At 31.1% G+C, this 15,540-nt stretch overlaps 2 protein-coding genes across 2 annotated transcripts; both read left to right on the top strand.

Moving 5' to 3' along the window:
- Positions 1–1,597: 1,597 nt before the first annotated feature.
- On the top strand, positions 1,598–2,330 carry LOC111392772. The gene is made up of 3 exons (XM_023018167.1): positions 1,598–1,735; positions 1,820–1,904; positions 2,080–2,330. Exons 1-3 carry the CDS (start codon positions 1,598–1,600, stop codon positions 2,328–2,330), a joined length of 474 nt encoding a protein of 157 aa, XP_022873935.1.
- A 1,955-nt stretch (positions 2,331–4,285) lies between these two features.
- Positions 4,286–4,669, top strand: LOC111392771. The gene has a single exon (XM_023018166.1). The coding sequence runs from the start codon at positions 4,286–4,288 to the stop codon at positions 4,667–4,669; it is 384 nt and encodes a 127-aa protein (XP_022873934.1).
- The last annotated feature ends 10,871 nt before the right edge of the window (positions 4,670–15,540 follow it).

Raw genomic sequence — 15,540 nt, 5'->3', positions numbered from 1 at the left:
GTCCTTATATATATATATATATATATATATATATATATATATGTATGTATGTATGTATGTATGTATGTATGTATAAACATTGGACTTTACATGGTTTAAATGTTCCGTATAATAAAAAATGTTTATTTGTTTACCCGTTTCCTTGCATAATGTTTGTTAAAGGTTAATATTTTTCTAAAGGTTTATGAATTTAAAGATAAAGTCAATTTAAAGTTATTAAATATGTGAATGATCTTTGGCACTGAACGACCACCAATCGGCCACCCCCCGACGACCCTAAGGTATGTAAAGGGGGCAAGAAGATGAATGTACCTAGACATTTTGCATTGTTTAAATATTTTAAATTGCATATCTTTTAATTTTCAAGACATAACGTTTGTTTCTCCACTAAATTTATGATATGTATTACGATAAAAAAATATATCTTGTTAGACTTAGTATTGAAATGTGACCAATAACTTCATATTAAATTTTAGGAAATGGCATTACCCATTCACATGAACTTAATGCTCGATTTACTGCAAGCAGTACAAGAACTAAGCAGACAGAATTGAGCACTGCTGCCACAGAATGCACCGGCAAAACAAAATGCACCTCCATTTGTCTCGGAGCCGTCTCAGTGGTTGGGCAGTTTCGTAGGTACAAGCCTCCGACTTTTGATGGTGGTTCCAATCCACTGGCTGTTGAGGAGTGGATTAGAGATCTGGAGCGCATCTTTCGACACATTGCTTGTACGGATGCACAAAAAGTGCTATGAGCAGAATTCATGTTTGTGGAAGCAATCAGTTACTGGTGGGAATCTGTCTCACGCACTAGGATAGAAGAGCAGCAACGTAACCTAACTTGGGAGCAGTTTAAGGATGAAGTGATGGCAAAATATTTTCCACAGGCTTTGAGAGATTTCAAGGAATCAAAGTTTTTGTAGCTCAGGTAGGGTAACATATCGCTTACTAATTACGAGAGGCAATTTGAGCAACTCTCAAGATATGTCTCACGTTTGGTGGATACCGAAGTTAAAAAGATTAAGAGGTTCGAAAATGGACAGCTCCCATAGATCGGCTTGATCATTATGTCCCATAGTTTCACCTTATATCGTGAAATGTTGGAGAGGGCTTACGCTATTTCATATCAGATGACCACATTTGAAAAGTATACCCAGTAAAGTAAAGAGTTGTTGGGAAAGAAAAAGTGGAGTGATCAAAGTAAGAACATATGTAATTGGCAGAATAAAATGCCACGCACAGGAGTTTGTATCGGTGGGATGAGTGAGAGTATTATACCATGTCCTAAGTGTAATAAACTCCACAGGGATAAATATTTACTCGGAAAGAACATATGTTTTCGGTGTAGTAAGACGGGACACATTGTTCTCAACTGTGCAGAGCCTCTAAAGAAGAAGGATGATGATCAAGATAAGAACAAAAAAGGAAAGACCTGAGTTTTTGCACTGATCAGCACAAGGCAGAACAGGATCCGAAAGTGATGGCAAATATTATTATTATTATTATTATATTAATGTATCTGCTTATATTCTTTTTACCTAGGACTACACATTGTTTTATCTCTGCTCCTTGATCCCTAGTCTAACATTATAATTATGAAAACATGTATTCTGTTATTATCTAATGTACCTGCTTACTTATTTCTTAACTTTGGGGCTACAAATTCTTTTATCTCTATATCATTCACCGCTAGCTCAAACTTTGCATGTGTGAAAATGAATAATGAATTAGAGGTTAGCATCTCTTCAGGAAGAACTCTTTGTACAAATCAGAGAACTATGTTTATGAAGTTAGAGATTGATGGAAAAATATTATAGGCGGACTTCTACCTTTTGGAGATGAAAGATTTCGATGTTATTTTAGGCATGGATTTGTTGAGACTTAATCATTTGACTATTCGATGTCACTTGAAAGAAATATTATTTCACAGACCGGGAGGAGAAGTGTTCCATTTCTTTGGAGCAAAGTTCAAGTCTTTGCCTTATCTTGTATAGGCTATACAAGCGGAAAAGACGTTGAGAAATGAGTCACGTCAAGGATTTCTAGTTAATATTATCAAATTCCTAACATACAGAAGCGGCTGTTGACGATATTAACGTCGTACGAGACTTTGCTAATGTATTTCCAGGCATTCCACAAGATAGGCAAGTGGAATTTACAATTGATTTAGTTTTTGGAGTAGCATCAGTATCCAAGGCCCCGTACCGAATGATATTGCAAAAACTTCAAGAATTGAAATTGCAATTACTAGAGAAAGGTTTCATTCGACCAAGTGCATTTTCTTGGGGCATTCTTGTAATTTTTGTAAAGACGAATGATGGGAGATGAGGATGTGCATTGACTACTGGAAATTGAACCATTTCACCACCTAAAACAAATACCCTTTGCCAAGAATCAAAGATTTATTCAACTAGTTAAGGGGAGCAACATTGTTCTCAAAGATTGACTCGAGGTCACGATATCATCTACTAAAAATCAGGGCAAGCGATATATCGAAAATTGCTTGGGATCGATGACTGGCTATTATAGACGATTTATTGAGGGTTTCTCAAAAATAGCATGACCGATGACTCAGTTGACAAGAAAGGTTGTGAAGATTTAGTGGACGAAAAAATGTGAAAAATGTTTTCAAGAACTCAAACAGAAACTAGTTTCAGCTCCTGTATTGACAATACCTGAAGGTTCAGAGGGATTTGTAAGATGCCTCCAAGCAGAGTTTGGGATGTATACTGATGTAACATGGAAAAGTAGTTGCTTATGCCTTGAGATAGTTGAAGCAGTATGCGCAAAACTATCCAACGCACGACTTGGAGTTTGCAGCGGTAGTTCACACCTTAAAGATATGGCATCATTATCTCCATGGTTGGAAGTGTGAAATTATACAAACTACAAGAGTCTCAAATACTTTTTCACACAGAAGGAACTACATATGAGACAGAGGAGATGATTGGAGCTAGTGAAAGATTATGACTGCACAATTCATCACTATTCAGATAAAGCTAATGTAGTAGGGCTAATGTAGTCACAAATGCCTTAAGCAGGAAGACAGGATCGTAGTTAGCAGTTTTACCCACGGTACAGGAACACTTGATAAAGGACTTTGAGAAACTGAGATTAAAAGTCATCATGCTACCAACTCAAATTATAGCAAGAATAAGAACGTTTATGATTTGACCTACTCTTCGGGAGCGAATTAAGGAAGCATAGGATAAAGATCCATTTCTACTAAAGATAAAGGTTAAGGTTGGTACAAACAAACGTATGAAATTTGAAGTATCTGAAGATAACGCACTGACTTTTAAAGGAAAGTTGTGTGTACCTAAGAAATGAGATATTGGATAAGAAGTTCACTCTACCCCGTACGCTGCATATCCAGGTGGTACAAAAATGTTCGAGACACATTTTGATGGAGAAACATGAAAAGAGGAATTGGTCTGTTCATGGAGAAATGTATGGTCTATCAGCAGGTTAAGGCAGAACATTAAAGGCCATCAGGACTGCTGAAACCATTGGATATTCCAGAATGGAAAATGGGAACATATAGCAATGGACTTTGTGGTAGGTCTTCCAAGATCAGCAAGAGGTCACAATGCTATTTGGGTAGTGGTTGATCATTTGACGAAGTTAGCCAATTTTCTGCTAATCAAAGTAAATTTCAATATGGAACAGCTCGTACAGTTATACATTAGGAAGATAGTCAGATTGCATAGAGTTTCTATTACCATTGTTCATATAAAGACCCGATGTTCACATCGAAATTTTGGAATAGTTTGTAGGTAGCCATGAAGACGAAACTAATATTTAGTACTGCTTATCATCTACAGACAGATGGACAATCAGAAAGAACCATTCGAACTCTTGAAGATATGTTGANGAAACTAATATTTAGTACTGCTTATCATCTACAGACAGATGGACAATCAGAAAGAACCATTCGAACTCTTGAAGATATGTTGAGGGCATGTGTTTTAGATCTTGATGGTAGTTGGGAGACACATCTATCGTTAGTGGAGTTTGCCTACAATAGTAGATTTTGGGCCACTGTAGACATGGCCCCCATATGAAACTCTGTATGGTAGGAAGTGCAGAACTCCTATCCATTAGGATGAGGTCGGTGAGAACAGAACTTTGGGTCCTGAAATCATTGAACGAACAGTTGATGCGGTTGATAAGATTAGAGCAAGAATAAAGGTAGCATAACAGTGACAAAAAAGTTATGCTGACGGTAGAAAAAATGATTTAGCATTCCAAGTGGGTGACAAGGTTTTCTAAAAGTAGCACCAATGAAAGGTGTATTGAGATTTGGAAAGAAAGAAAAGTTGAGATCACTGTTCATTGGATCTTTCAAAATTCTTGAAAGGATTGGTAGTTTGGCGTACAGACTTACCTTACCACCCAAACTAACAACGGTGCATAATGTGTTCCATGTTTCGATGCTAAGAAAATATGTTCATGATCACAATCATGTAATAAGTTACCAAACTTTGGAGGTACAAAAAGACCTGTCATATGAAGAAAACCCGACAATGATTTTGGATAGAAAAGTACATCAACTCAGAAACAAAGTTCTCCTGGTGAAAGTGCAATGGCAAAATCATGGACGAGACGAGTCAACATGGAAGAAGGAAGAGAAGCTTAAAACCAAGTATCCGGAACTATTCAATTAGCCAAAAGTAATTTTTGAGGACGAAAATATTTAAGGAGTGGAGATTGTAAAGTTCCAAAAATTTTCACATAATAGAATTAATCATTTTATATACTATATTTTAAATTTGAAAATTTGGGGGACTAAAGTGATATATGTATAAATTCAAATTTTTTGGGACAAATATTTAAATTTGATAGGGCGAAGATAAGCATATCAATATTAGGCTCATTGGATAGCTCGTAATTAATAATGTATGTTAGGCTCGAGAAAATGTAAAATCATGTGAGTTAAGCCCAAGTTATTTCATTTCAAAGAAACATATTTAATATGTATTTTTTTGTTACTTAATAACGTACCTTTAAGTGTAATTAACAAAAGAATATAATATTTTATTTTATAATCAAGTTTATCTCTAACTTGAAAAAGATTTAATCAGATCCAATTGTGCACACGTGAATGGTATTGAGTTTTGCAAAGTAACATATTGTTATGTAATGCAATGTATCTTTTATCCTATCAAATCTGTTAGTTAGTTTAAAAAGTAACCAAAAATCTGATTTCTTTTGCCACATGTTGATAGGTCTGTTATTTTTTTAAAAATAAATAAATAATAAAAATGAACCATAACTGTAAATATGAATGGATGACAGGAGATCTGAAAATTCTCTTAAATTTAATTTCAAATAATCCTTGTATAAATTTTTTATTATGTGTAATTGACTTATCTCTAAAGAGATAATATATCTAATTCAATCTTAATTAAAATCTACATAAATTCTCCTTTATAACAGTCTTGTTGATCTTATTTTTCATCTCATTTCAAGTCAAAAGAAGATATACACCACAAATATTCATATTCAAAGTTCCACTAGAATTTTAAGTGAAGAGGGTTTGACCCGTATTTTCAAAAGGATCTTACGACATTTTTGTCGGTTCATTAAAGGTAGGATAACGAGGTGCAATTATTTTATCACGTTTAAATTGTTTATTTTCATATTGTTGAATTATTATGTTTATGAAAGTTTTAAAATATGATATGATATGTATGTTATGGCTATTTGGTACCAAAGATATGATGTTTATTGAGCTCTTACCGGTTTCCAAAGATATGTCTAATAGTGCTTCAAAGATATATCATTTACAAGGTATTTTACATTCAATTTTTTTAAGTTCACTAATTTTGTCTCTAATTTCAATTCTTTTGCCGTAAATTCGATTTTCATAAATACATGGTTAAAAGTGCAATTAATCGAAATACTTATTTAAATACATGTCGGCATGAGTATTACATTTTTGAAAGAGTATTTATTTGATGTATTTCACATGAATTTCCAAGGTAGAACAAGTGGAGCAAGTGGAGAAAAGATATTGAAAAGTCAAAAATGATTTGCTGTCTTGAGCAAGATACAGTTGTCTCGGTAAAATGACCATAACTCAAGCTGTAGCTATTGAAACAAGGTGATTCAAGTTGGGTTGGAAATATATGATATGTATCTACAACTTTTATGTTTACCAAGAAGTCAAATTCACACCATAAAGTAGCCAAAATTTCCCTGAAAAGTCCAGCTTGTTACCTGCCGGATACAGCTTTTCTACCTATAAAGTAGTACTCATTGTTTTTGTCATATCTGGAGTTATAGAGATCCAATGAACCTGATATTTGCACCATAGAAAGCTAATTCAAGTGGAAACAATTTATCTGTTGATCATAAGTCCAAATTCGCTGCACAAAATATCTGAAAATTGGCATCAAGTTGCATGTTCCAACTGTCTTGAAGTTGGACAGAAACAAGTTGCATTGTCCACTTGCATTTTGGGTATTCCTTTGCCTATAAAAGGGGTCCTTTGGTGAATGCGTAGTATTATCTTTGATCTTTCACTTTGTTCTTCAATGTTCATCTTCTTACTTGGTTGAAGTATATGTTCTACAAATAGTTTTGGTTTGTTAAAGACTTTGATTTATTGTTGACAAATTTTGGCACAATAAATACTTAGATTATCCTTCCAAATCCCTGGTTCGACCTCGGACTTCCGAGTTTACTACTTGAGACAACCTGCACTTGGGTTTATAACCTTAAAGTTGTAGCAATATGATGATGGTATGATATTTTTTATTTAAAATATTTTTATTCGGGATTGCACCATTAATTTTTAAATATCCTACTTAGTATTCTCATACTCACCATTTTCCCTACTCCTCACAAGTGAGAGTGGGTTGTTAGTTGGCGGGCGATGTGGTGCAGTCATGTTGCTAGGATTCTTTGGACTTAATAAGTCAAATCCAGTGTAACGTGACCAAAGATTTTATTTTTAGCTTTTGTTATAATTTTATTATTATGTGGATCTGTGGTTTAGGATTTGGGACACGGTTTATTTGATTATATTTTTATGATTTATTTTCATTATTTATTGGTGGAACCAAAACTTTATTAACGATCAATTGTTCAGAATAAAACGTAATAGAGTGTATTTGATCTTATAACATGAATTGAGATTTTTGGAAGTTAGCAGGGGAAATGGGGTCATTGGAAGTCTAAATTGACAGTGAAATGCCTTACCAAGTTGTTACTCATAGAAATTTTATGACAAGCTGACGAAAGTTTCTTTTAGTAATTAATTTGTGCTAGTTGGTTTCCATATACATTATCATATCAAATTTGGTGTTGCTATAATAAATCGAGAGAATAATTATTATACATATTCGAATTAGATTTATGAATCTTTAAATGGTTGGTTACAGACTTTAGGTCGTGTTTAATTATGTTTTAATTCATGAATTTTAGATATAAATTTATTGTATCTTTCTAAATATATAGGAATAAAATATGATGGAGACACATCCTTATTCTCTCCTTTTTATTAATATGGAGCATTAAATTTTTACTTTGAGTAAACTACCTTCAAATAAATAGATAACTAGTTATTTGTCAAGTTTAATTTCTTAAAAATAAAAAAAAAATTAAATTGGTAGCGATTCAAATTTATAAAATTTGGGTCATTATAGCTAATAATAAATAAAATAATTACATATAAATATATAACAAAATTTGACGTAATAATTTGATATAAACTAAAGAGATAAGAGAAGAAACTAGAGAAGTCCACAAAATTATGGTGGGCATTAATCATATTATTTACAACACTCCTCCTTTAATGACTCATTATAAAATATGTCTCGTTAAAATCTCGTCAAGAAAATTTAGTGGGACAAAACTTGATTGAAGAAAAAAGTTGCTCTCCCGGATTTCAATTTTTGTATGAATTCATCATTGTCTTGTATGTCGATATTTTCAATAATGTAATTTTTGATGAAATATGTCTCATGTTATCTTGTATAGTCTTCAAATAATATCGTTTTCATATGAGATATTTATTAACCTTCAATAACTGTGATAACATGATGATTCGAAAAATTGCCTTGTAAAGTCTATCCCGGAATCTTTTAAGAGTATTATTTTTAAAATAAATGTCTTTTACTTTATGGACATTCATTGCACAAAAAATTCGTCCTGTTAAAACCTTATTAGAAAAACCAAATAGAAAAAATTCTAATGAAGGAAAAAGAGTATATTATTATTTTAAGTGCACTACAAAGTTGTCTCATTAAAAACCTTGCTAGAAAAATATAATGAGACAATACTTTAATCAAGGGAAAAAGAGTACAACACATACACTACACCAAAAATCATCATTTGCAATACATAAATGGCAACATCGGTAGTTAAGTGTTGCTAAAGGGTCTACCGCAACATTTTAGTAAGCAAATGTTGCCATTAATTAACATAATTGAGTTTTGGCAACATTTTGTAAATATATGTTGCTAATGTAGCCTTTCGTAACGTTTATTAAATGTTGTGAAACGGTTTTAGTTTTTGCAACGTTTATTAAACGTTGAGAAACGTTTGAGTTTTTGCAACATTTTAATGAATGTTGTTAAAACTCACCTTTTCCAATGTTCGTTGGCCGTTGCAAAAAGTACACCTTTTGCAATGTTTATTGAATGTTGCGAAAAATGAAAACTTTTCGCAACATTTAATAAACATTACGAAAACGTTACTTTTTGCAACGGCCATTGAACGTTGCAAAAGGTTGTTTTTCGCAAGGTTTAATAAACGTTGCAAAAAGTAAAAATTTTTGAACTTTTTGCAACGTTCAATCAATGTTGCAAAAATATTAAAATCATAACCCGACCTGACCCACCTACATAAAAAATAAAAAAAGGAGGAAACATGAGCCAAGCCCTAATCTATTCTCACTTCTTAGTTCTCACTCTTCGTCTTCACTCTTCCCGCCGCCGACCCAAGCCTTGTCTCCCTTCATTTTCTCTCAAATTCACCGATGGCGATCTCCATTTTTCAGTTGCCGGTCATCGTTTTGTCCATGCTAGGGTAAGTATATTTCCTCATTTTATCACGGTGCAAAGAAATTTAAGCATAGAAAAGAGGTAGAGGCGTGAAAAGAAGGTAAATCGCACGGCACTGTAAGTTCCGTCTCTTTTGCTTAAGACTTCATAAATCTAAGTTTTGATAGTGACCTTTATGATTCTGTGTTTCTTTACTTGTGATTTTTCTCAATTTTTCTATATGTATATGTTTGTTTGGATTGTTTAGTTATTTTCTTAATTTTTCCTTTAGTTTCCCGCAAGTGGGTTTCTGTACCGCAATTTTTCTTTTTCCTTTTCATTAGTTTATATGTTTATTTTTATGTGAATTAATCTTTTATTAGTTTCATTAGAAATTGATTAAATTTGTGGGGTTGATGTATCTTATTATTTTTGTATCTTTTGACGTATTTTTATTTCTCATTGACGAGTTGTTTCTATGTATTGATGTCTATTCTTTAGATTTTATTTTTTATATTTTAACGTTTCAGTGTGTTATCTTATGCATTAGCTCGTGTATTTGTTTTGAAACTTGAGATTTCTGTAGCCACTATTTCAATTTTCAAACTATCTCAGGAGAGAGCCTTGATAATTTTTTTATTTAAATATTTTTATACTTTTAGAAAAACAAAGTATAGGGCCTCAATAGGTTGGCTTGCTTAGGGCCTCCAGATTGTCAGGGCCGACTCTATTTCTCCCCGTCTGAGATTGTGTTGTGGAACCTCAGAGACTCGAGGTCGACCCCTGTTCTAGCAAATCAGAGTGGGGCAGCACCGGTGAGTGGATTTTCAAAGAATTTGCTGACTATGTTCTTGGAATGAGGGGGGAATTGTGAATCCAGAAGAAGCCATGTAACTTGCCATCTCTGGTGAAGAGTATAAAAAACTTGTTGTTTTTAATTGATTTACTAACTTCCTTCCCATTTTTTTTGCTTTAGAAATTATTAGAGCTCTAAACGAATATGGTCTGATGAAAAGATTAGTAAATCAATAAATCCTTTAGTTTTCCTTTAATTGTGCAATATAGGGTAAAAGAAGTGCAGATCTACTTTTTTTTTTTTTTTTTTTTTTTTTTGTATCCTCTGTTTTTAGGCATATAGCGTTACATTTTTCATTTTAATCATTTATGTCAAATGGGTCAATGGGATTTGGAATTAATAAGAACTTATGATATGGTTCTTGTTTGGAAGTTTTCTTTGTCAAATTGAAGTGGGGTTTCTTGTAATTGAGTTAATAATTTAATTACAATGGGAAATTTAGTAGTATTTTCTCAGAAATGCACGTTGAATCATACACTTAACTTTTGAACTAGCTAGGAAATGTGGCCATGATGATATCAAAGTCTTTGGCAATCTTTATCCTTTTTTGTTGTAATTACCTAAAAATTAGTTTACATCGGCAAGATTTGTCGCTTGGCATTGATATAGCAAGTTTTGTTTTCCCTTTGATTCAAGATTGAAGTCATTTTTCCCTTCTGTTTTTTGTTTTTTCTCCATTTTTACTGAGGCTGATTTGATCTGAGTTTATCCCCTTTACTAATTTTAAGATCGCGAGTTACTTTACAGTCTCGTTCTTCTTAGGCTAATTTTTCTGAGAAAAATGAGATGTATAGCTACTCTAGCGAATTACTTTTGAAATTCGAATTTCACATACAAAATTGTTGTTGACCTTTTTATTTCTATCATTATAGAAGCTAAAATACTTGGAATTTCGAGCTTCCAAAATCAAACTCCTATACGAGATAAGATTTAAGGAAAACCATCATGTTTAAGCAATCACCACTAAGGAACCAGAGAAACAAAGGATTTAAGGTGAAGCGTGTTCTCCAATTATGTGTAGTGCTTGGAGTTTGCATCTGGCTGCTTTACCAAGTGCAGCACTCTTTAAGAATGATTTTAATATTCGTGTTTTGTGTCTTTGTAGTATTATAGGATTTTGTAATTGTTTGCTTGTGTTATAAGAACAAGTGCCATTTTGTAATATTCGTGGAATTCTTGCCATTAATTCAACATATTACATCTTTTTCATCAATTTACTTATTTTTCTTTGTTTTTCTGCTCGATTGTAATTGGTACAAATGCTTAAAATGTGATATCTATCTTTATCTTCTTTTTCAAAGGCCAGGACCGATACTTAAGGCTAAGCTCGTGTCGAAGATTGCTATAAAGAAAATTGAGGAGGCCGAAGGAGTTGTTTACTCACTACTTAGTTTGTCTTTTTTTTTTTTTTTTGGAAATGTATTGAATTTTTTGGTGCTTTGGAATTTTGGATTTGGATTTTGTATCGATATTGTTACATTTTGGAGTTCAATTAATAATAATTATTGGAGTTATTTAATATTGTTATCTACTATCATATTTTGTGGTTGATTTATGTAAATTACTGTACAAATAAAAGAAATGAAAAATTAAAAAAAATTGTAAAATGACTTTTTGGTAAAAGAAATGAAAATAAAAAAAATTGTAAAATGACTATTCGCAACGTTTCTTAAACGCTGCAAAAAGTCAACGTTGCGAAAAGTGACTTTTCGCAGCGTTTAAAAAATGTTGTGAAAAGTCATTTTTCGCAACGTTTAATAAGGTCGCTTTCCGCAACGTTTAAAAAACATTGCCAAAAGTGACTTTTTGCAACGTTTAATAAATGTTGTGAATAGTCAATTTTCGCAATGTTTAAGAAATGCTGCAAAAAGTCACTTTTGGCAACGTTGAATAAATGCTTCAAAAAGTCTTCCTTCAACGGCAACATTGACCCTCGCAACATACGGTATTTTTGGCCGTTGCAAATGCCCTTTTTTGGTGTAGTGCGTGTTTACTTTCTATCATAATAATATCATTTGAATTATATACTTCAAGCACAAAATCTTTCAAGGATAGTATTAAAACTATATAAGATAAGTTGATTTTATTTAATCAATTACTTCTTTGATCGATATACTTTAATAAACTTATATTAATATCCTTACTAGTTATAATGTGAGATGGAACATTACATAGAAAAATATTATCGACAACTTTTTTTTTCAATTTTATTTCTTTTCTCATAAAAAACATAACTTATTGAGATATTTCAAATTTCAACATATCAGGTATCTAAACCTCTTTTGGGGTTTTATAATTTGTCATATCTAAATAATCATCTAGATTACATATCTTCTTAATCGGACCATATTTGCTAATTGTTCCATTTTCGTTTGGAGATTTTTGTATTAGAATCGAGTATCATCACGTTTCAGATGTGCCATAATACTAATTAATTGTCATCCATGAAGTTAATTTGAGTTGGACCATTTAATGTTGGTATGTGAGATATTGTTGATATCTTTGGTCAGTAAATACATCTATATGAATTATCTTTCAAATTTCTAGTTCGAATTATCTATTATGAAGATTTAGATAATGATGTATTTATACATTATTTTTGGTTTCTTACCCACTTTATGCTAAGAGAATTATCCAATCAATTTTACAATCAACAAACTGCATTATACAATATTTCCCATTTGGGATAAATGTTTAAACTGCGCATTATTCTCAGCATTCTTTACTTTTCATCTCAGTATAATGTGGTGGATTAATTGTATATATATTGCACTATGAAATAATTAGATGAAGAAATCATGCTCTGTCCATAAGCTAATTATAATATGGAGAACTTGATGTTGACTTAATGTATTATAGCATTTTCTAAGCAGAAATGAAAAGAACTTCATTCTCAATAGTTGTGATTAAGAAATTGATCAGATGAGTTCAAAAAGTAATAGTGTTAAACCATTGTTCAATATCTCAACTAACACTAATTAAACTTGTTGATATTTAGGCTTATTAGTTTTAACAAGATACACTGTCTTGATTGTATAATCAGAAAATTATATTCATAATTTAAATTTTGAGAAGTAATTTCGTAAACTTTATGTTGTGAACACCATGCAATCATTTATTACATGTATTAAATCTATTAGATACATAATATTTAGATGGTTAACATAGAGGACGATAAGACCCCATTTATTACCCTAATTAATTTTTAGAAAATATAAAGAGTTCATTCCCTATTTTAGCTATTGGCGATCAATGACCAATTTACAAGAACAAACATTATATATGAATTTATCAGATTCAAGAATCTTCTGGTTCTTCTTTAAATTTTTGAATTCTCAATTTTGCATCAATATTGATCCAATGATAATCCAACTAGTCGTGCCAAAATAATAACAGATTCAATAATTGAACTTTTGGTTCAATATAATGTTTGTCATTTGAATAATTATTAAATCAAACAAAAAACATAGTCAATTCTCAAAAATATCATTAACTATGATATAATTATATAAAAATCAATGTTCACAAAACATAAGTTGTATATTTTCTTCAGGGACAAACCCCCATTCAAAATGATATATTTTTTGAAATATGTGCTTCTTCGGGAGCACATTGTATTTACTAATGCTTCTTCGAGAGTAATATATCAATATTTTTATAAAATATTATAATTTTAATATCATGCTCTTTAGGAGCAATAACATATCAAGATTTACTTTTCACTAGAAAAAACGTAATTTATTTTAGAATCTTACTTAATTATGCTCTTTTGAGCAAATAAACTCTAACTAGAAAATCAATAATAATGTGCTACTTTGGGAGCAACAATATTTTATAATCGAGGAACTAAATTCATAAACGATACTCATATGAAAAAAGAAAAGGAACAAAATAGTTAATCGAACGATGAGCAATAAAAATAAATAATTAAATAGAAGAAATTATGAAGCACACATAAAATATTGGCTTGCATTTATTAACGCAGATTCAATTGAAAAAGTAGATATATTAACATAAAATTTGCATTTTTACTGTTAACGTGAATTGACTAGATTTCAAAGTTGCTTAATACAATCAGATAGTCATACAAGAAAAAGAATTACCATGCGTACAATAAAATAATCATTGCTTCTTAAAGAGCAATAAATCAGTATTCTTTTGGAATATTAAAATTGTAATATCATTTCCTTCCAGACAAGTAATGTAGAAAAGAGAAATAAATTTCGTTAACTCAATTGGCTAAAATTTCTTGTTGAGAACTTGTTATAAACTAGAGTGAAAAGCGAAGAAACTAGAGAAGTTAATAGAATTATATATATAATATCGAGAACCAAAGTTCCATATTTATGGAGAATAATTAGGAATACAATGATAATAAAAATAAAGGTTGTAAGGGTATAATTGTCATTCACTAATAATCATATCACCTACAACATATGTTACGTTTTCCAAAATAATTTATATATAGATATAGCAATCACTTAATACACTTGATTGCAATTAATTATTAATTTTTTTATTGGGTTCCACTTCTAATATCAATAGAAAATGAGATAACAAAATAAACAAAAGTATTAATAGTTGAGTCGATTAAATATTTTTTGTGGGATTTAGTTAGTTATTATAATAAATAAATGATAAAATAAGGAAAATTTGAATAAAAAAATAATCAAATAAAAAAAAGTACGTTAAAATAAAATTAGAAAAGAAGAAGAAGAAGCATATCTCCCTTTCTCAAACAAAAAACCTCCCCAATCCCTTATTGGTTCAACCACAATACTAAAGAAGTGGACATAAAAAGGGCTGGCCCCTATTATGTTAGATACACCTTTAGGCAAGTTCAGTCCAACGTTTAAAACATTGAAATACAGAGATAATAATGTAAAGGGGGTTCACTTTAATGACTAGGGTATGAAATGTCGACCAACTTGACTGATGGTGAAGATTCTTCTGTGATTATGCCCATGTATGTTTGATAATCATTATTTGAAAAATTTTGTTTTTCTATATATTTATTTTTAATCATGCATTCACTTAATAAAATATTACACACGTATGCCCATGTATGTTTGATAATCATTATTTGAAAAATTTTGTTTTTCTACATATTTATTTTTAATCATGCATTCACTTAATAAAATATTACACACGTAAATCCAAAAATTTTTTCTACTTTTTAATTATACATTTTCCTAAAAATTACTATTCAAAATATTATTTTTCTCAAATAGTGGTTGTCAAATAGGGCTATATGTGAAGAATATACAATTTTTATAAAAGTGAAAATATATCTTAGAAGAAAAAGGGTCTTAGAAAAGAGAGGATGTTTACTGATTATGTCCTATAATATAAATAAATTTACGGTTATGCTACATGTACATCACTACTTCTAAAGTTGTTTATCAACGGATGATGTAATAAGATTTGATTGGGCCAAAATTCGATCATTCGAATAAAAAAAATCCCTCTCTTTTTAACACATCATCAATCTGTAAAAGATTATGTCAACGGTGATGTACAACAAGTACTTTTCCATATATTTATGTAGATAATAGAAGAAATTTTAAATTTTGGTCCCTTAATTTGGGAAATTTTGGTTCCCCCCTCCTGTCCAACATTAATTTGATATGGAATATCATAAAATATGTAAAATAAATTAAATATTAGGGCATCTTCAATGGAGATTCCAAAA

This window comes from Olea europaea, unplaced genomic scaffold (assembly GCF_002742605.1).
Source record: "Olea europaea var. sylvestris unplaced genomic scaffold, O_europaea_v1 scaffold974, whole genome shotgun sequence".
NCBI classification, from domain to species: Eukaryota; Viridiplantae; Streptophyta; class Magnoliopsida; order Lamiales; family Oleaceae; genus Olea; species Olea europaea.
Note: the sequence above shows the minus strand (reverse complement) of the source record. Positions and strands in the feature narration are given on the sequence as shown.

Coding starts and splice junctions, on each gene's coding strand:
- LOC111392771 (XM_023018166.1), top strand. CDS start 4,286: ATGAAAGGTGTATTGAGATTTGGAAAGAAAGAAAAGTTGAGATCACTG.
- LOC111392772 (XM_023018167.1), top strand. CDS start 1,598: ATGAAAACATGTATTCTGTTATTATCTAATGTACCTGCTTACTTATTT. Junction 1,736..1,819: donor AAATGAATAATGAATTAGAG/GTTAGCATCTCT, acceptor AAAATATTATAG/GCGGACTTCTACCTTTTGGA. Junction 1,905..2,079: donor TAATCATTTGACTATTCGAT/GTCACTTGAAAG, acceptor AACATACAGAAG/CGGCTGTTGACGATATTAAC.